At 37.8% G+C, this 22,897-nt stretch overlaps 1 protein-coding gene across 5 annotated transcripts in view; it reads right to left on the bottom strand.

Moving 5' to 3' along the window:
- Positions 1 to 22,897, bottom strand: part of tenm2a (teneurin transmembrane protein 2a) — a 300,779-nt gene that overhangs the window by 77,200 nt on the left and 200,682 nt on the right. For 3 of the 5 annotated variants that reach the window (XM_079892536.1, XM_079892537.1, XM_079892538.1), the window contains 2 exons: positions 16,377 to 16,574; positions 926 to 1,160 (listed from right to left, as the gene is read on the bottom strand). In XM_079892536.1, the coding sequence (XP_079748662.1) occupies positions 926 to 1,160; positions 16,377 to 16,574 (433 nt within the window). The remainder of the gene's footprint in view (positions 1 to 925; positions 1,161 to 16,376; positions 16,575 to 22,897) is intronic. The other 2 variants (XM_079892539.1, XM_079892540.1) reach the window with 1 other exon arrangement.

Below are 22,897 nucleotides of genomic sequence, written 5' to 3'. Positions count from 1 at the left end.
GCATATTACAATGATTTCTGAAGGATCACGTGACACTAAAATATCAGCTTTGCCATCAGTGGAATTTTTTTATTATTAAATAAATGTACAAGACTTCTTCTAAAAACATATAAAAACAAAAAAAACTACTGACCCCAAACATTTGTTTGAATGGTAGTGGGTGTGTGTGTGTGTGTGTGTGTGTGTGTGTGTGTGTGTGTGTGTGTGTGTGTACTGGTTTGACCTACATTATGAGGTCCTTATATTGTGGCGCATATTCAGGTTTCAGACCTACATTATGGATGCTGATGTATTGTTACTATATATATTATATATTATTTTATAATTTTATAATATTATTTTATAATTAAATAAATAAATGAAGAATAAGGCATTGCTTTCAAATTAGTTTCTGTATTTGAAAATAATAAAATATTAACCTATTATTTCTGTAATTTTATAATATTACAGAATTATTAGCATAAATAGGTAAAAACAAATATATATTTTAAAACGACAAGCTTGTCAAAATGCCTAAATTGCTTACACCCAACTAATAACACTCCTAGATTTGAATAAAAAATACTTATTTGGATTGAGACAGTATTTCTGTCACATCGTACTCAATAATCTTGCGCCCTGGGGGGCAGAAAGAGATTGTTTTGTCAGAATTAGGATATAACCTGCTATTTAAAGTCTCTTTTCTGCAAGAAATGTCTCTAACAACAGTGTTTTTAACTGTGTGACGGTAAAATTTCCTGAATGCAAAACTGTCATTTATTTCTATTTCTAAAACAGTTAGATCTGGTTCTCCAATCTGTCAGGAAATGACATTTTAACGGTGCAGATGAAAAGGAATCAAATACTTTGTGTCTAAAATGTAAGTTAATCATTGTTCATTTCTTTGTTTATACAGATTTGTTGTGGGCAAAAAGTGGCCACTGACCTGGTCTCCAATGGGACGTTGCTGTTGAGCACCCAGCTGTCCTGCAGCTGCACTGACTCGGGTGTGGTGGGCCCGTCACCCGGGGCGGACGGAGGGGCGTGGATGGGGTTGCGTCGGCCACTCAGCGTGTTGCGGTTGAGGGAGTTGGCAGAGGACTGGTGGTGCGATAGCGTCTGGTGGTTGTGCGGTGGAGGGATGGGCGGCCGCAGGGTCTGGCTGTGATGGTTTGGAGCTCCTGGGGAAAAAAATATTGAAAAACCCTTTTATCAGGCTGTCAATCAATTATCAATTGGCATTGTCAAAAACTGTGTTAAGCGATGCAGGAAATGCAAACGGAATAGCAGCAGTGTGAGGGTGAAGTGCAATCAGAATAAACATCAAATCAGGGACGAAAGGACGCTCTCTGTGATGACAGCCTGCCAAAGCTGTTTGTGTTGTTATTCTTTCTTTCCAAATTCGCATTCCGTGGCGGCAGGAAGCCCCTAAAACACTCAACCACCCAGCTTGTTAAGACACTTGTCAGACATGAAACTCTTGTCTTCACTTTTTAAGCTGTGCCAGCGTTGCTGGATGCTGCGTTTTTGTACCTCATGAAGCAGCATTAATTGACATTGTTTGGCTCAATGTAATCCTTAATGCAGCCTGAATTCAAAGCATGAATCTGCAGGAAGCACCGGCTCTGACTCTTTTACCGTGAAACACTTTGTACCTGGACACAACTGCGTTGCGGAGGCTGTTCACTTCAGCGCTGCTTTTGTAAGAGGTAACCTGCGGTGCTTGGGAATTGTCTAGCATATAATTTTAAAACAAAAAGAAAACAAATCTCTCTATCATGTTACATTTATAACTCTTGTCTATCAGAGGAAAGAGAGCAGGGAGGAGGTGGAGGCCAGACAAGAAGCATCAAACAAGCTCCTAATAATGTTTTCCCATGAAACACGGAGTAATGCAATAAAGATGAACCTCCCAATCCAAGTTTTCTTTCCACCAACACCCAAAACCATTTCCATTTTCTCAGGTTGCCCATCTCATGCTTGTTGATCCATGACAGTTGCCTGAAAGCGAGTCCCATGGCCTGATCTCCTGTCTATGGCTGTCAGGAGTCTGATCAGTGTGAGCTGATAGGCTAAAATAATATGAAGAGCCTCACATGCTTACTAAAAGTGCTGTGGCTGGTACTGGAAGGTAATACCATGGTATTTTAATATGGAAATCAAAGTATCATGGTAAATATATGAATATACCATGAATACCATGGTAAATATAAAGAACTGTCACTGAAAAAAAAAACTAACCTTACATTAGTTATTTTTTAATATATATTTATATTGCTTAACATTAACATTTAATATCCAAATTAGAAACAACATAAAGACAGTAGTATTTTATTAAAGAAGGCATCACCGATACCAATACTTTTAATTTAAGTTAATCTTCACATAAACCCATTATAATAATTGTCACATTTACCTGTGCCCTTCAGTATATCAGGGCAACATTTTTTCTATTCTATCTAGCACAAAAAGTTATTGTTTTCGTTGTTTTTGACAGGTCTAACAGGTAGGATATATATACAGAAATTGAATAAAGTCAAACACTTCATAGTCTTCACTGCATAAATTATAAATTAAATATAGATTAATCCTTATCAAAGCTAAAAAAGTTATTCAGTCAAGAGCAGTGAGTGATTTTCTCTTTTTCTTTTGTTCTTTGATTATCAACAGCAGTGGGTTTATTAGGCTGCTGTCACTTTAAGACCTGCAGCACATGACGTGCATCCCATTTTCTCACAACTCTTTATTTTTCATTTAAGACTTCATTTAACTCATTTAAGACTCATTTAAGACTGCGTTTGCGAGGATATTCGAAAAAACGGGCATTTTGGCATAATTTTGGTGTGTTTGGCGCGCGCCAGTACTGCACTGTGTGTTATCGCGCTTGAATGGTTTAAAAGCATTTGCATGTATAACAGCGTGGTCATATAATGTAATGCTAGCCAAAGGATGATGGGGAAAAAAGGATGCTGTGTTAATTGCGTTAAATATTTTTTACATGTTAAACTGAAAAAATTAATTGTGTGCGTTAACATGTTAATTTTGATAGCCCTTTTAAATCACTTTCCAAGCCTCGAGTTTAATTTTGAACAAAATAATTAATAAATATAATTGCTCACTCTCAAATCTAAATAAACTGCCCTTTAGCTATGCAATGAGATTAATTTCCTATTTTGTACACAGACAAGAGATTTGTAGCAAGCTCCTATTCATCAATGATGTAGCCAAAGACTTTTGGTTTTCTGTCGGCTTGACCCCTGTTTAAATCTGCGACATTGAAAAGCCTCTCACGCTCTCTCTCTCTCTCTCCTCTTATCCTCTTCTTCTCTTTTTTAATACAAGATCATGCATGTGCCAAGGACAAGGATGTGTATGTGTGGGGGATTCAATTCATGAACGACGTGTATTGACAAATAGAACGTTCTTAGAATCTAAATCCAACCAAAGGAGAACAGATCAAGTAAGTGTGAGTATGTGTGTGCATGAGTAGAGTGGATCAGTGCTGGCCTGGCCATGTAATCTGCTGTTTCTCGCTGTATTACAATGGCAACAGTGTTGGATCAAACATGGAATAAGCGTAAAGCCGGTCCCTGAGTGCTGGGAATTGGGAGTGATCCTGGCGCACAGGCACAGTGGGGTGGGTGATGGGGTCTGACCCCCTGTCTAAAGATCATGCAGGACTGATCTGAGCTCAGTGGCCCTGTGGCTCTATCCGGGGGTGACATGCTCTGATGACCCAAACTCAGATCTGTCATCAGTGAGCAAAATATATTGTGAAATATATTGTGAAAAATATGAAATATATTGTAAAATGTATTTTTGCCACTTTATTTAATGTTCATAGTCAGATAATTTAACAGATTTTATACACTGGCAGCTCAGCAACAGGTATAATGTGTATTTTTAGAACTGAATAAATTTACTTTGATATAAAATTTACCTGCCACTTAAAAATCATACTCTGACATGAGAAAAATTCATACAAAACACATGGTGGTCACTTTATCGTAACGTGTCAAAAATTTGACTTTCTAGATTAAGGGGGCGACACAACTTACCCATTGACACATTTTACCCCACTCTCTCCTACATTCTGTTTATTCCAGATCTGCAGAATATAACTATGAAAGTGATTCTGCAGTGCTAAGGTGAAGTAAAGTTTAGCCCCTGTCTCTCATTAGCTCTATATGGTGTTTGTTTGTAACACTATGCATGGCTGTCTGAGGCCACAAGATGAATGCCTCCTCTTCTCTAGAGGCATGATTCCTGTGGCTGTAGTAAAAGTCCTCGTCAGCATGCTGCTATAACAGTGAATGTGGGAGACGTGGCCTGATTTTGGGCCCAGGTGCAGGGTGAGGGAGGGCAGTGTACAGATGTTCAATGTGGAGGGAGGGGGGTGACCCCTTAACCTGAGAGAGACATTTAGCATCTGCCAATATACACTCAAACACTCTCCTGAGGATGTGTATACCCACGGTCAAACCCACGCATAAATATGCATGCGTAAAAACATTTAAGGACAGCAAAATAATTAAAACTCAGAATGTCTGTTGGGTAACTTGAGTAGCTAGGAAACTACATAACTGTTGCTCAGTTGCTTTTCATAAACACATACACTACCGTTCAAAAGTTTGGGGTCAATATGATTTATTCTTTTTTTTTTTTTTTTTTTTTTTATGTAAAAAAGCCTCTTATGCTCACCAAGGCTGTATTTATAAACAGCAACATTCTGAAATATTACAATTTAAACTGTTTTTAAACATATTTTAAAATGTAATTTATTACAGTGATATGAATATCCAGCATCATTACTCCAGTCTTCAGTGTCACACGATCCGTCAGAAATCATTCTAATATGCTGATTTGGTGCAACATTTATTTTAATTATCAATGTTGCAAACAGTTATGCTGCTTAACTTTTTATAGATGTTTTATACATGTTTTCAGGATTGTATAATGAATAGAAAGTTCAAAAGAGCAGTGTTTGTTTGAAATAGAAAACTTTTGAATGAAAGTGTAGTAAGTGTACACAACAGAACTTGTCACTGTCTTATCCAGCATCTCTAAAGAGAATTAAAGTGAATGTTATCGCAAGTAATATAATTATTCTTACTCGACAAACGACAGTCAGTGTATCGAGTTTGCTCATCTCATTGTTTACTTTGACAAACCATTAAAAAACAGCACTATACTAAACAAGACAAATTATGGCTCAAAACACTCCTATTGTCAAAAGGACATTTTTATGAATCACAGATGAGATATCACGCACAAGCTAAATAGAGCTCCTGCTTGTGTCAGTCCATTTTTTCCCTTCAAATATTCAAGGTTAAAGAACAGCATCTATTTCCCTCATTCTTCACAAATGCCTTTGTGCTTATTGCTGCGCAACCAGCTTAAAAAAAAAGAGAGAGAAATATTTGTTTGCACATTGCTTGAGAAAACAACAAATGCAAGTCACTTGTGGTTGAGGTGAAACGCTGTAGGCTCCCCCGTCAGCCCTTCCTGGACTGATGAAAAGGTTGATTTCATATTCATGAAGAAGCATTCTTCATTCGTAAACCTCTGCACGCATCATCAACTTTTATCCCGCGTCGACTCTGAAATGGCTGTGTAGAGGCTCTGTGTGTGTGAGGGTAAAAACTCACACCCGCAGCGCACAGTAATCGCTGTCCTTTTCACTCTCGATGTCTCCTTTACTGTAGGACACTGACAGAGTTGCACGCTTATTTTAGGAATGACTAATTGAAGCTTTACTTTAGAGGATAATCGAGGTTCTTTGTCCATGAATGTTTTATAAAACTAATTGATTCCTATTATAAACAGATTGACTTTTGCACATTAGTTATTCTGGAAACTGTATTAAATACGAGAGCGTACTTTTTCAGATGCTTAACAATAAAACTGAAATGTCTGCACAAACTATCAGTCAGTCATGCACCAAGGATACGTTCAAGGATAAAGCTAAAGCCCAATTCCTCTTTTTGGCTACAGTTAAACCAACAACAGCCAACACAAATTGAAATAAACCGCTGGACATAAGTGGCAGAAACCTCAGGAAATAACAGGAGTGAGAACATAAAACGTCAATTTGGGATGATATAAGAGATCGGAGAGAGGCCCTGGACCACAGGCTTGTGTTTGCGTGTGAATAAATAAAAGTGTGTAATTAGGAAACAGCCACTTAGACCCCCTACTCTTATATCCCAATGCAACCACCCCCTCCCACCATTTTCACTGATAACAAGGTGTTTTTTTCTCGCCATGGAGAGTGCCAAGATTCAAGGCAGATTACAGTGAGGCTATATACAGCACACCCCAGCTCAAGGCCCATCAAATACAGCTGCCTGCTCCCTATGCTGTACATGACAGCAATAAAATGGAATATGAAAGTCATTTCAGAAAATAATCACACAGAAAGAGTTTTGCATACATTTTATAATCAAAAGGTCAAGGTTTGGCTGGTTGGCAGGGTCCAGTTAGCCCCTGCTAATAGATGCGAGAAGTACATCATCTGACTACAAAAAGCATATTTTTGATGGCCATATAAAAAAAGCTGTATGTTCAGATGGAATATAATTGATTTTCAGTTGAATAGTGCCTGATTTGTTTTTACAGAGCTCTGTAAAATATGTGAAATGGACATTTAAATAATCAAATATAAAAAGATACTTATATAACTATATGATATAAAAATACATAATATAAAACCAAATTTACACACTCAAAGAAATCTTGAATTAGTTTCTAAGTTAGATTATTATATTTTTTTCTACTCAATATAATGTACTGTTAAATGTATTATTTATTCATTTAATTTTTTATAATTGTTGTATTTACTTATTTTAATCTACTTTAACCTATTAATAACTAATAATTTACTTATTTTAATGTTATTATTAATTATTATTTATTTTTATATATTTTATTATAAATTTTATTTATTTATTTATTTTTTAGACTTTTCTACGGACCCATGTCACTCCCTTACGGACACCTGGGGATCCCTGGACCCCAGTTTGAAACATCACTGCCATATGAATAGTTATTTTAAACAGTGCAACCATATTTACTTGCAACTAAAGTTTATTATTTCCGCATTCAACATTCATCATTAATAGCAACTCCTAGTAAATAGAATAACAAAACATTCAGGTATGGATGAGCCAATCAATAGACACATAATTTATAAAGGAAGACATTTTTTCCTTCTAAATGCACAAAAAAAAAAAAAAAAAAAAAAAAAAAAAAAAAAAAACACACACATTAAACTTTTACTCACACACAAAAATATGATCTGACAGTTTACTACTTGTACACTGGAAACATGTACAACCTTACAATTTAAGTACATCAAAGCACTGTGTGTGTGTGTGTGTGTGTGTGTGTGTGTGTGTGTGTGTGTGTGTGTGTGTGTGTGTGTGTGTGTGTGTGTGTGTGTGTGTGTGTGTGTGTGAAAACACTGAAAACATAGTGGAATTTTGTTCCTGTCTCAATAGCATAGTATGGAGTTCATCTAGTTTGACACAGATCCAAAACTACATGGTTCAGCTCGCTCTTACTAAAAGCAGATCCCCACACACAGTCCAGCGTGCCTGAGGTTAGCACTTAAACCCACCCCCTGCTCTTTCTGGGACCGTGCCTGTGCTGGGCAGAGCGAAGCGGAGGCACTGGGCAGGATGGAATTGGCTTTGAGTACACTGCATTAGTTTCACAGTAGCGCTCCGGAGGCCCACTGGCAGCGGGAACAGAAAGCCACCATGTTTGTTTTCCAGGCCCAGCCTCAGTAAAAATGTTTATTGATATTTTCTGTGGTTCAACACAAGAGTCGGATGCTGAGGAAGGATGCCCGCTCAGCAGCCACAGCCAAGAGGAGCAGTAGGCGTCAGGACTTCTGCTTCCTTTCAGAGGCTCTCACAAGCGTAGCCTCTGGCCTAAACAAGTCTAAAGGCCTGTTCACACCAAGGATGATGACAATAATGATAATTATAAAGATGTATTGTAGTTCTAAACATTGTTCTAAATACAAAAGAATAGCAGAGTCCACCCCTTAACTATATCGATAACAGCACCGAGAAATAATATTGTTGGAATCATTGTCAGATTGATTTTTCCCAGCTGATGAATGATAAAAACATTGACAGCCAATCAGAATCCATTCCGCTTTAAAGAGCTCATTTAAAGTGGCAGACGACAAACAAAACATTTCTTTGAACCGGTTCAAACTGATTTGCAAAGCATTTGTAAATCAGTAAACCAAAAGAGTGAATCATATTGGAACCACAATTTGACACAATCTTTGTAACCTAATTGAAAATAAAATAAAAATCACCTAATTTATGTTTCAATAACAATTATGCAACAGCACACCCTTAATTACCTGTGCAAAACAGGAAGAAAATGACTTTTAAATCTGAGTGTCAAGTCTAAACTAAATAGCTTCAACAGTTTCCTCAAAATGATCACTCAAATTAATAAGTGACTGTTTTTTTATGTTCGAAAAAAACTGAAACGCTAAATGAATTGACTTCCCTATGCTATTTTTCTTTGCAACCTTTCAGTACATTTCATGCTAATACATAATGAACAGCTAAAATTAATAAATAATAATACAACTTAATTACCAATGCAAAATAGAATAAAATGAGCTTTTTAAAGGCAGTGTCAAGTCTACACTAAATTGTTTCCACTGTTTCACCCAACATGATCACTCAAATGAACAGGTTCATTGAATGTAGTGAATCCCTAAAATGAATCCCAGTGTTTTTCCAGTACATTCTCTTATCCCTCAAAAAGACATTTACTGATACCTGCTCCCTCAGAATGAAGGGACAGCAGCTGGTCTGGAGGTCATGCTGTTGAACTCATGACGTTCTTTCTGAGAGGAGGTTTAATTAAAACACAGATTGGTTGGTGGTAACAGAAGTAAATCCAAGCTGTGTGCTGGGCTCTGAACGAAACATTTCCCTCACATTCAGTCTCATTGGCCCAATCCCCTCCTGTAATGAGCAATAATAACAGTCTGAGAGAAGAGTCATCAAATCAGCCTGAATATAAACAGGCTTTTGAAACCCCACTCTAAAACCTTCCCACACACAAACATACACGGCCCTCTGTTCTGAATACAAAGGTTTAAATACAGTAATACAAAAAAACAAAACAATTATACAACAGCACAACCTTAATTACAACTAAAAACAGCATAACATTAGCTTTAAAGCTGCAGTCTGCAGTTTTTCCTCTTTGTCACCATCTCTGTTCGAAATCTGCAATTGCAGTTATTCGCGGAATTATCAACTTTACGTGGGTTGTGCGGATGAATCCAATGTTTTGAGGAGAATGTGCGGCTGTCAATCACCGCGCTAGTGGTGTGCATACTGTCATTCGCAATCACAGATTCTCCTTTTTGGAAGTATGACCAACATAAGAATTTTGAATTTTGAAAAATGTCGTCTGAACAAGTAAGTATCCACTTTTGTTCTGACCAACTAAGGGGAAAAAAGCATTGCAGTAAATCGCGCCGATTAAATCTAATGATCGCTTATCATATCACGTCAAACAGTGCAAATTATACTTTGTTCGCAAATTGTTAATGTTAACAACATCAGCATTGCGTGACTATATTTAAAGCCCTTCCGATATTTGTCCTTGTTTTCGCATGGGCCCGGTTGCAGTCTCTTTTTTTCTCTGAAGTCCGAAGTCTTTCGTGTTTTACAATGGGTGAATCTCCAGTTGTCACTGGTGATTGTCGTTTGAACCTTTCTGGATCCGCCATCAAATTGATAAGTTTAATTATATCAAGTGCAGTGAGAAAAGGCTATAAATTTCCACCTCCAACATCCTCACACGCAATATAGCCTACTAGCCGAGACACCTTCTTTATGTGTACAGATGTGATGTAATGACGCAAAGACATGCTCGAATTTCCCGTGGAAATCCACCAGAACCACTGGAATTAAAAACGTTATTATTGTTTTGAATCAAGCTAAGGCAAGCAGATGGCTGATGAACACTGGCTGGTTATGTACTTGCTCAAAAAAAATATTTTGGATCATTTTTAACCCAAAAAAGCTACGGACTGCAGCTTTAAGGGGGCATCCAGTCCAAACTAAATTGTTTTAACAGAATTTCTTCAAAACACACAGTGATTAAAAATTCATCGCATTAGGATCTACGGCTGATTTCACTGGCAGGAGTATGTGACTTTGGAAACTGCTAAAAATAGCCAGCCGACACTCTCCATTTATAATAAATGGATAGCGATGCAAACACTACTCTCTCTTGCTCTCTCTCTCTCTCACGCACACACACACGCATATCTGGTTTACTATCTTTGTGGGGACTCTCCATAGACGTAATAGTTTTTAAACTGTACAAACTGTATATTCTGTCCCCTTACACTGACCCTACCCCTAAACCTACCCATTACAGAAAACTTTCTGCCTTTTTACTTTTTAAAAAAATCTCTCATTCTGTATGATTAATAAGCTTGTTTCCTCATGGGGTCCCCACAGTTACATGAGTCACCCCCCCACCCCCACCCCACCCCACCCCACCCCACCCCACCCCCCACACACACACATGAGAGATGGCAGATGTTAAAGGTACACTGTGTAAAGTATTTTATAGGCTAAAATCAATGTCTTTATTCATAAATATGTCCTCATTGGTGTAAAATTACCTCTGCCAATGATTGCGAAGAATTTCTTATCTTTATTCACATTGGACAAGTAAATCCAAGGAGGCTTCCATGTTGTTCCGCCATTTTGAAAAACTATAATAGCAGAGAGGGACAAAAAACACTAGCCTACCTCAACGTGTTTACACAACGCGTTTTCGTTCAGAGCCAGCGTCACGTGACTGAAACCAGCGGACAAGGAGATCAGTGAGAGGCGCTTGTCACTGCCCCGGCAAATATGAAAGGCTGCACTGCACGGTACTTCATACTACGATCTAAATTATAAGCTTTTTTTCATTGCTTGGTTGTGGAATTCATTATATAGGCAACATAACAGTAGAACATATATAGTTAAACTCGATGAAGTGCTATTGGAAGACATGTTGTCATAGCTTCTTGGTACATAATGGCTACTGTATTTGCAACACGCATTTGAAAAAAGTGAGGCACTAGAGAGCACTATTCGTTTGAATGCAAAATACAATTTCACTGCTAGATGGGAGAAATTCCTTCAAAGTGTACCTTTAAAAACTCTTGACTCTTTAAAAGTAGAATCATGAATAGTAGTACTATAATGCATAAAAACATGAAACATGAAACTGATCAAAGGTTAAAGTAAAGACATTTATAATTTTGAAATATTTCTTTAGTGTATGTCTAAAAGAAAGTGTTTCCAAATCTTCTATGTCTTCCTTTTTTTTTTTTTTTTTTATTTTACATAGAATTCATGTCAGAAAAGGAGGCATTTCGTCAGATTTCTAAGAGATCTCTCTTTAACACAGTCAGGCAGCCAGTCACAGGGTCTCACTGACAGCTGCAATAGCTCAAGTAATGACTGTGGCACGGTGTGCATGCCACCAGTGTCAGCGCTACCCACTGGCAGAGACACAGTCCAGCTGTGCACGTCACCCACTGGAGCACAGACCCGCAATAAACTAAGCAGAAATACAGAGATACACTCCCCTATCTCGAATTCTGAAGCTTTTATGTATTTAAATACAAAACCAACCATTAATAAATGCACTCACCAGACACACAACAAGCTCAAAAACATCTACTCAGAGCACTCTTCCTTTTTATAATGTCTCTCAGTTACTGGCCAGACATTTCAATTCCTGCACAGCAATCACCCTCGACAAGATTGCAGGACATTTAATTGGACTTTGTCTCACGCAAACACACATTTCAATCTCAATTTAACACAGCAAGATGTAAAACACACATATACACTCACTTGTTGAAGCAACATTCTCAGACTCGTACACAAAAATCTAAGCTCAAGGCAACATGATAATAAGGCAATTATTTAGCGCTTTATTTTCAGGCTAATTGCGAGCTTTGAAACTCCTCTCAGCTGAATGTGTCATCAGATCAAGGAAATGCAAACTATATGACAAACTTGTAAAGAATATGAAATAAGAATGATGATTTGCAAGCCTTTAATATTCAAAGTAGTTATTTTTCGAAATGTGGTTAAAAAAAACCCCACTGCATCACAATGAACGGCATTCGCCAAAGCAAAAAAGTTTTCTCTCATATATAGCTGATTAGAATCTAGAAATATATAGATATTTGCATCTACATCAAAATTACAGCTTGATTAGAGCATTTATATTCAGGAATTTAATACAGTACTAAATTGTTGAAAGAATAAAATAACTAATAGTTATACTATTATTACCACCATTATCATTATCATAATCATCATCGCTATTGTCGCTCTTCTGTTGACATATTTAAAATACTAATCACAGATTACATTCTTTGATTCTGACGGAAAAAAAAAAAATCTTTCTTATTTTGCTGTTTCTTTTCAGCAAATGCAAATTTGATGGCAGCTCAGAAGGAAAAGCAAGACTACTAACAGGCTCAATAAAATTATTAGTGGTCACCTTGTCTGCACTGAAAGACACTATGATTTCCCCTCTTGTATTTTTGATCTTCTCTCATCCATAATCCTTCTGGTGCGTCGGTCTAGAGCCGTTGTGCTGGCAGTGTTGGAGTGAATTTATTTACAGCGTGGTTAGTCTGCAAATGATTGATGTTGCTGCAGCAAACAGTAAACCAATTAGAGGCATGATGTAATGTCATTTTAAAAGGTTTATAATCGCGTTGCTCCTGAACTTGGGCCCCTGATCAGACGTAATAAAGATTTATAGCAGATCAAAGGAGAGGCTAATGCCATTAACAATAGATTATATTCCAGCAGAAATTACATTAACAACTTTTTTTTTCTCCTCCCCGCTAAATATATCCCCTGGATTGCAGATTTGGACGCGGGGCAAAGTTTGGAGGACTGTGCAGCGTACGGAGCATTAATTACTCTGCATGAGAGCAGCTGTACTAGGATGACTCAGACACACATTCTGTTCAGTCTGAGCTGTGATATAGTGATGCATAGTGAGGTTCTACACAACCTGAAAAAGTCTAATTAGTCACCATAACATAAATCAGTGCTTCATATTTAATGCCCTTGTAGGAAACCAATGCTGTTTGATATCATATCCATTTGTTTTCACCTTGAGCTTCACTAGTCATAAATAGCATATATTCCTATAATAAAACAACCTTTTTAGGGACAACAACTAACACTATGTCCTAGCCAAGCGCAACATGACAAAATGACAAACGATAAACCCAATCTCTCCTACGTTATGAGACATTCACACAGGCAGGCAAACAGCAAAAATCTTTTTTCTTTATTTTTCCTGCTTTTCCGAGTTACGTCAGTTTAGTGTTTTTTGGATTGTGAACCAGGAAACAAACACATGAAATTGAATTTTTACAAGCCAGATGCATTTTAAACATACAAGTTTGTTTGTATCGTTAATATGCAGTGCTATTTTAAGATATATATACAACTTTAGTATTTAATAATAGGCTACTCTAAATTATCATTCTTTACATTACGTTTTCATTTGACTAATTTTGTTCTATGCTTTTGTCATTTTTATTTTTTATATATATTTAGTTCAATTTTAGTTTTAGTAATTTTAGTACTTCAAATATTTTCTCGTAATATACATTGCACATCACCTAATTTCTTAAAGCAATTTGTTAGAAGATTCAGTTTCTCTAAACCCCTCCTTTCCAAGAACTTACTCTGCTCTGATTGGTCAGATGGCCCAGCCTGTTGTGATTGGTCGTGGTCTATCATTTACAGCGTGTTGGAAATTAAACGTCCATTACAATATCTGAATTTCAGCTCCAGAACTTCCTCAGCACATGATACAAGGTGATATGAACAGTAATGGAGTTGTATTTTTTTTTTTTTTTTTTTTTGTCAGTTCCAGCCCAAGCCCTCTGGTCCTTTTGAAGTGCATGCAAAGTGGATTCACAGCACTTAAAACAGCGTCCTTTTTTACATTTTGACAATACGAACCAAACTCTTCCAGGTCTCAGCTACAACTAGAGCGTTTGAGGGCGGGTCCAAGTAGACATTGTTCACGGGCAGCCAATAAAGACTATAGGCTGGCATTATGCAAATGTATTACATTGTTACATAGGTATGTAACAGGAAGTGAGACTGGAATTGCTGACGATTCGTTTTCGACAGTTCAGAATCGATTCTTTCTTTAGGAGGCAATAAATTAAATAAATTTATACTACAGGGCCGTTGAATGCTTGAATCTGATTGGTTGACGAACGTTCTAAGGTGTGCATTATTTTCAGGGAAACGCATGGCTAAAGTAGTTCCAGGCAGGTCTTGACCGCATTACAGTTCCATATCACTTCGCGTAGTTAACGGTTATAGCGGAAAATAGGATACAATTCATAACAATAAAAAGCATTTAGCCCCATGCGCTTGATCTGCAATTTTCAATGTCTAGCTTCACAATCAATAGAAACATGCAGTTTAATTTTAATAAATAAAGTATATAGTCCTGTCTATATTATAATCAATAGAAAATTAAACTGAATATAGGCTAAATAAATGGATAGTCCTGCAGTACGGATTTTTATTGCAGATAATAATAAATAAATAATTATTTATAGGCCCACTTGTTAAAAGGGCTTTGTGTTTCATTTATTTGGCTATAGTCTACTGTCATCTGTCAATGAAAAAAAAAAAAAAAGAAAAAGAATGACCGAATTAATTAAAACGAATTAAATTAATAAATAAATAGGCTAATAATACTGACGCACATGCTTTTCTGTCTCTAATAACTGCATTAATAACTGCATAAGGCCGGGGACACACTTTAAGGCCGGTTATGAATGCAATTTGATACTTATGACTGATAATGCCCAAACGTGCGTTCAGCGCGTTCAGTCTGTGTTCAAAGTCGGTGTTTAAAATCTGCTGCAGTCGATGAAAACAGTCCGAGAATGTGTCAGCTAGTCGTGTGTCCCAGCATTAGTCTGCTATCAGTGGCTCAAACCTCCGTTACTAACTCTAAAATTACGTTTTGGAATTCGCAACGGAGGCATTGGACTAGATGCGTAAGAAATTAGTCCTACATACAAAAGCGTTTTAATGACAAAAACTTTACAAACATCTTGAAATACATAATCTGAACAATGTTTCGAGGTGTGGTAACTGTAGTATAAGTGGAATAATTGACTTCAGGCCGTTGAATTATTAGAAAAATAATGCACACCCTCGGGTGTGCATTATTTTTCTAATAATTCAACGGCCTGTCGTCAATTATTCCTTACTTATTTACAGTGCACTTTGATCTTTAAAACTTTGCAGACCTTTGACATTCACAATCAGCTATATTACACACTGCATGAAAGGTATTATATATATAAAAGCATAATTAGGCACTTTTAACAATAACAACCCTGTTACTATGACCATGTTATTTTATCCATTGTGGTTGCCAGCAAAAGTGACTGAATAGTCTAAAAGCAGATCTAAAACAGGAGAAAAAAAAGAAAAGATAACATTTTCCCTGCAGTGTGACGGAAGCCAAAGAAAACTCCGATTATTCATGTTCAGTGGGAGATTGAAGATATCCAGCAGCCATTGACAATGTAACAAAGGGCCAAAATCATACCCTGGCAAGCCAGACCCACATCAAGATGTTGGGTCTGAGAACTCACCATTGGCAGGGCTCAATCCGAGGGGCGGGATAAACGGTTGTCTTTCAAATTCCCTCTGCACGCAATTGGATAGCGCTACAACCAACCAGAGTGTTTTCCCACCAGCGGAGCTAGTTGATAGATTAAACTTTTGCTGTATCTGGTCGGCAAAACTACGAACACATCTTCCTTTTTTTAAGAATGACGTAAGTGCCGTTCTTTGTTCTTTTCTCAAAGAAAAGCTTAACTCCAAGTCCTCCAGAGTCGCGGCCAAAGGTGATTCGAAAGACCGCTGTTCGCCAGCAGCAGCAGCCATTCTTTGTTTTCAAGTAGCAGGGAACCGTCGCAACTCTGTCGTCATTATGTAAAGCCCGCACACCGACTCTATACATGATGTGATTGGCCTGACTAGAGTTTGGTTTTTCCAGCTCGAAAGTCAACGGAGAGTTGCTAGACTACCCTGGCTGCAAAATAAAATTTGCTGCCGCTATGGTGCGTCTAGATTTCTAGGCTACCAAAATCACATTTCTCATCAAAAATGCTCTAATTGATTTTATTGCTCATTTTGTTGCGTCTAGTTAGGACACTACTATTTTCATAGCAGACAACCCACTGATAATACAGAACACAGTAAATGAATAAGATGATGATGGGGGCGTCAGCCAATGAGATATGAGTGGGAGGGGCTTACCAGTGGGGGGCTGTGCCCGGAGCAGGTATGAGTTGGAGATTTGGTCCTCTGGGTGGGGCTCCAGCATGGTGTGGGAGGAGCTGCTGTCCAGCAGGGGCACTTGACACTCCCTTATGGTAGGCGGGGCTGAATGGAGGGGGGCGGGTGGGGGAGGAGCAGGGGGCAGGAGGCTGGAGGAGGAGGGAGGGAGAGGACGACCTGAGGAATGGACAGAGAAAAGGAGGAGACAAACTTGATCATGTGACATGACACGGCAGATATCAACATACTACAGACAACATATAAACAGTTTTACAACACTCAGATTACACTGAATCATGAAGCACATAGACAAATGATATAAATGCTCTCATTTATGTAATAAGCACCCACTAGTGTGATCAACATGATATGTTTTACAACCCATTTTACTTCCATTATATTATGTGTTTGCAAGTGAAACGCGATAATACAAAAATGCAGGACTGCATTGACTGGATCATGAAAGTGTCTGTTTGTGATCTGTGTCTGATCATGAATATGTATTTAGTATTATTTAGTACTACTCCCCTCCTGAAACACCATGGACACTCACTTCTGAAGAAGCTTACAATACGTGGAGGCTGAAGATAAAGTTCACCCTTGAGAACATTAGTATGAATTCCAATGGTAATTCTTCTACAAATCTATCGTAATTTGCTGTTACTGTTGTAAAAATTACATTGCCTACAACAGTATAGCCTAAAATGATGCACCTGTATCTATTTGGCAATCGGTTAATATTAATTATTAAGTTGTTTCTAAGGCAATTTAATTAGTCTCATTTTTCACTTTAGAACATGTACTGATAAAAATGTGCTCAATAATACCAGATATGTGCAGTAAGAAAGTAAATAGGGTCAATTTTGATGTCATGTTGACCTTAACCATAACAGTCCCCTGTGATGTGGACATCGACAAATGAATGTACTCATAAAATAATTCTCATAAAGTGAGCTCCAAGGTGTTTCTCATAAGGCCACAGACTAAATTTACGGTGCAAGTTATATGTGCTCACGAATGCATACATAAATGATCTGCTCACACCTGTGCATAGACAATGAGGGTAGAAAATGACATCACACTCACTGCGCATTGACAATGTACAAAGAAAATTTAGGTAGAAGTAAATACCGTAGTAAATAGTGTGTTCATGTACATGTGTGCTCGTTTGTGAGTTATGGAGTGCTTGGACTGCAGAACAGCAGACAGGAAAAGCTGATCACAGCATTTTTATCCAGTAAAACTCCACACTGGGAGCATTGCATGAGTACATTTACACACAAACACATTCTACTTCATCACTGTAATACAGATGTTTCGGATGTGATTTCCCAACAGGATCCTGTAATAGAACCGTATACATACGCTATATGACAATAAAGAGCCGGCAGTTATGAAGTGCATGTAATTTTTCTACTCCAAGCAAATGCACGAGTGCCTTTCAATGCATCTGAGTTTCTGAGTAATTGCCATGACATTGGGGGTAAAATTGCAAAGGCTTTTTTTCTTCTTCTTTTAAAGAACTGTGTGCAGTCAGTCCTCATAAATGCGGAGAAATTATGAGGCTATTACCTGCCTTAATTACTCCTGAAATGACAGCACTGAGGGAAAAGACGGAGCTCGCTACAAACGTGCTACGCTGTTATCGGGCCTGCAGACATCCGAGTGGAGCTCTTTTAAGATTCATATCAGTAAAACTAAAATGACAACATATTGACCATCGTTTTAATTGGGATCAAACGAAGACTGTGCACTTTCTCTCTGTCTTAACTTCAAAAAGCCGCATGGGTACACAAACAGATTATCACGCGCAAACACACAGCTACCCTTTCATCTTCCTTTCATCGCATCAAACCCTGACTGCCTGTTAGCAGAAATGGAGGAAAGAAAGAGGGTGAAGAGACCTTGAATGCAGAAAGCATATTGAAAGTGTACTGACTCAACTTTCCTTTTCGAGCACAGCCGCACACGCTCGTCCTCCCTCTCCCCGTGACTCCTTTGTCAGTACAGTCTGCGGTCGTTCAGGGATATTGAGTCGAGGTTGCTGGCTGTGCCTTGTGTTATTGATTTGGTTTAGCGCTGCCCTGTGCCAGAATCACACACCAACACGCAAAACGCAGAGCTTATTAGAGGTTTTCACATTAGTATTTCTTTTAATACCATTTACAAATGTATGATTTGATCAAAATAAAGTAAAATCGGATATATTGTGAAATATTATTTCAATTTAAATGAACTGTTTTCTATTTTAATATATTGTTTAAAATGTAATGTATTCTTGTGATGGGATTTTACTGCATTATTACTCCAGTCTTCAGAGTCTCGTGATCCTTCAGAAATCATTCTAATATGCTGATTTGCTGCTCAAGAAACATTTATTATTATTATCAATGTTGAAAACAGTTCAAAAGAACAGCATTTATTGAAATAGAAATATTTCTTAACAATGTAAAAGTAATAACTAAGTCTAAATATTCTTGACAACTGATATATTTCAGTTGTCAACAATATTTAGACTTAGATACTTAGACTTAATATATATATAGTATATAAGTCTTTATTTTCATTTAATTAGCTATTTAAGTTTACGAAATTTTAAAACGAATACTTTTTATGTATTAATAATAATAACCCTGAATTGCCATGTGTCTTATACTGTTTTCTCCTTTTTCTTCTGTTTGGAAGACGGATGCATATTATGTGAAGAAGCGGGCCGATTGGACTGCTTGTTAATCAGACCCCAGGGACACGGGGCAGAGTCCTGTTAAATAATAAAAAAGTAAGACGAGGATGGAAGGTTATGTTTATGGTCAGCATTTCATAAAAGCATCTATGGCATATGTAACTGAGAACAAGTAAATGGGAGGAGAGAAATAGCGAGAGATACTGGGATCTTCACTAATGCACCGAGGAGATGAATAAACTCTGAAAAGCTCAGCGAATATGCAGATGAAAGAGCGAGAGGTTAAGTGTGCTGCTGGCTGATTAGCTTGACTTCTAAAAAGATGGATGGAGAATACGGCCGTAAAAATAAAGAACGCATATGGGCATCTGAGGACAGAAGTGTTGCAGGAATTCTGTGAAGTTGCAGGAGTGTTCTTGTCAAACAGTAGATGGACCAATGAACAGAAACAGAGAATAATATTTGGTAAGTTTCAATAAATATTTAAAACAGTTCAGAGGCAGAATGTTTATTGTCGTTGCACTCATTTTAACAAGCACATAATATTCATCACACAAAACCATGACACCATTTTCAATGGACCATTGCCTCAATAATGAGAGTATTTATGGCACTGGACAAGAGAAGCCTTTGTGTGTATACGCCTACAGTATGTGTGTGTGTGTGTGTGTTGGGGGTTATTAAATTTTTAAATCACTTTAATTACAAAAAAAGGAAAAAATGCATTAGGTGGCCAAAAGCAATTATAGGAAACTTAATCTCCTTTGCAATTAGGCTCAGGGGCATTTTTTAACTATTGTAATTTATTTTTGCTACATTTCTATAAAGGTCAGTATAAATTGCTTTGTGTTATTAGAACAAAGGCTCGTTAGAAGGGGGCTGAGGGGGGGCACCTGTTCCTCTAGATGATTCTTCTCCTTTGCCGTCCTTCCTAAATTCCCTTTATCTAATGGGAGAAGATGTGCTACTGTGGATCTGCTGGCCTGGAAAGCTGATTTGACCTTGAACGTCCCTGGTTTGGCCCTTAGGTAGATTGAATGCATTGAAGTTAAACTTTTTTTGAAATACTTTCTCCGATCCCAACTCAATGTGCAGAGGCAACTTTTGATTTCCTGAAGAGTGTTAACTTTGTGGCACTTTCAAAACATTGCACAATTAGTTTGAGCTGCTCATAGCAAAATACAAATTAAATAGGCTGGGGAAAAATATGATGCATATTCTAAATTAAATGTTTTTCTTTTGAACTTTCTATCCATCAAAGAATCCTGAAAAAGCACTGCATATTACCAAATCAGCATATTAGAATGATTTCTGAAGGATCATGTGACACGGAAGACGGTATACCTCACAGTATTGGTTGCATTTGCCATCACAGGAATAAATTACATTTTAAAATATATTCAAATAGAAAACTGTTATTTTAAATTGTCATAATATTTCACAATATTACAGTTTTTGTTTTTTGCTTTTTGCGATTAAATAAATGCAGCCTTGCTCAGCATAAGAGGCTTCTTTCAAACATATTAAAAAGTCTTACTGACCCCAAACTTCTGAACAGTAGTGTGTATTTCCTTGAACTTTTTGTCTATACACTGTAAAAAAAAAAAAAAAAAAAATTGTTGCCCTAAATTTTTAAGTACAATCTACTTGGATGTTTTAAATTACACTAAACTGACTTCAAAAAAATGTATGCTTCAATGTAAAAACATATGCTGTCATAATTTATTGCTCATGTACTTTTTTAGCAGGAATTTTTGGGAAAAACATTTTCAATGTTTTGCCAAATGAAAAATCAATACCCAGGTGCAGTCGTTTGAACCGACTGTATTCTATCCCTCACGGGCTTGATTTTGTTAAGGTAAAATTAAATATGACGTCTACTCTGACTGAGGTCCATGAGCATCAGTTGTGTGCCTTTTGTTGACAAGAAGCTATACATGGCTGGTCTGCTATAGCTAAAAAGAGCCGTCAGCTGTACTTTGGGTTCAGTCTCTCATTACCCAGCATTTCTTCACCGCCGTTGCTTTTGGCTTTAGTCCATTCTGACAAAACTCGATTTGAGAAAGTTTGTGGATAGACTACATGAAACTGCATTGTGACGCTTGGTTTCACACAGCTCATAATTCATAAAGTTTAAGCCTGTCCAGTGTCTTGTTTTATTTTGATTGCTGCTGAGTCTAACTTTTCCATCACTTGTTGGAGCCTCTGGGTAAGTGCGCTCACAAAATTAGATTATGTAATGTAATACCATTATGTGAAAATCATTTCGGTAGATTCACGGATTATGAGATGGAAGTCGACATGCCGCTGACTGAGGCATTCCTTTCGGCAAACTCTCACGAATGCGCTCACAGACGTATTCTAATACCGCGGTCTGGGTCTAACTAACACATGGGACACGGCACAATATCTCTCCACCCATCTGGCCGGTGAGGAGACGGTGAGCCAAAGAGGCCAAAAAGCTCAGGAAGAGACAGCTGGAGCCCAGTCAGATGGAAAGTGACAAATTACCGCCCTAATGAGAGCCATTCATCATTGCGACCAAACTCTCTCCTTCCCTCTATTTTCATCAACAGCGCACCTACACGTTTAGCTCAACCGTCACCCAACACCTGCATTCAACCACTCTGAAGACAGAGAGGAAAAGGAGGCGGATTGGACCTTAGAATATAAGAAATGCAACACATAGTTTACCGTACAGGTGTGAGAGAGGAAATGAAGAGAACAAAGAAGAGTAGGATGAAAAACTGATGTGAAATAGTTTTGTGTGTGTTTTAATCCATTTAAATAATAATAAATTTTGTGTGGGCTATATATATTTGCACTTATTAAAACGCATGGAGAGTCGTTGGAAAACTTAAAGTGAAAGTTCCCCCAAAAATGAAAATTCTGTTATCATTTACTCACCCTCATGCCTATCTGTCAACTCTGTCACACATTCCAAACCTGTGTGACTTACTTTCTTCTGCAGCACACAATTAAAGATATTTTGAAGAATAAACATTGGGTCGCATTGACTTTCATTGTATGAGCAAAACAACAAAAGGCAACTTTTTTTTTTTTTTTTTTTTTTTTTTTTTTTTTCACAGAAGTGGGGATGTCACACAGGTTTGGACCAACATGAAGGAGATTAAATTATGACAATTTTCATTTTTGGGTGAACTATCCCTTTAATGTTGGGATCAGTTGTTGTCTTTGTAGTGCATTCCAAATGAGTTACTCATGAGGGTCCATTTCAGTTTGAATGCTTCCAGAGAGTGCATCCAACTATGTAGGCAGTAGGCAGCTCCTTGATTTGGAACAGAGTGAATATAGTGGATGTAAAAAGAAGCTAAGGGGCAGTGACATAGATCTCTCGTGATATCCAGGGCAGGATGCCATCTTATGCCCACTGTCGCTAAAATGGCCGCCCCTGGTCCAGCGTCTGTCTCTGCTCTGTCTAGATTGTCTGGATTCTCTGCGATTGGCTCCATTTGCTCATTCTGATGTTGTGTTGTGTCAAATAGGCTGACAGGATCCTAATCTTTACAACCACTAAACTCAGTGGGGCCTGTCAAAACACTAACGCCCATTTCACACCATCAGCCAATGGTAATGGCAGAGTACTGAGTTCGATGATCGCACACACACACACACACACACACACACACACACACAACACACACACACACACACACACACACACACACACACACACACACACACACACACACACACACACACACACACACACACACACACACACACACGTACTGGCTCAATCCTATTCCCTTCATCCTGGTCTATTCAGCTGCAAATATCAAAGCATGAAACTTAC

This window comes from Squalius cephalus (assembly GCF_949319135.1).
Source record: "Squalius cephalus genome assembly, chromosome: 14".
Classification (NCBI taxonomy): domain Eukaryota; kingdom Metazoa; phylum Chordata; class Actinopteri; order Cypriniformes; family Leuciscidae; genus Squalius; species Squalius cephalus.
Note: the sequence above shows the minus strand (reverse complement) of the source record. Positions and strands in the feature narration are given on the sequence as shown.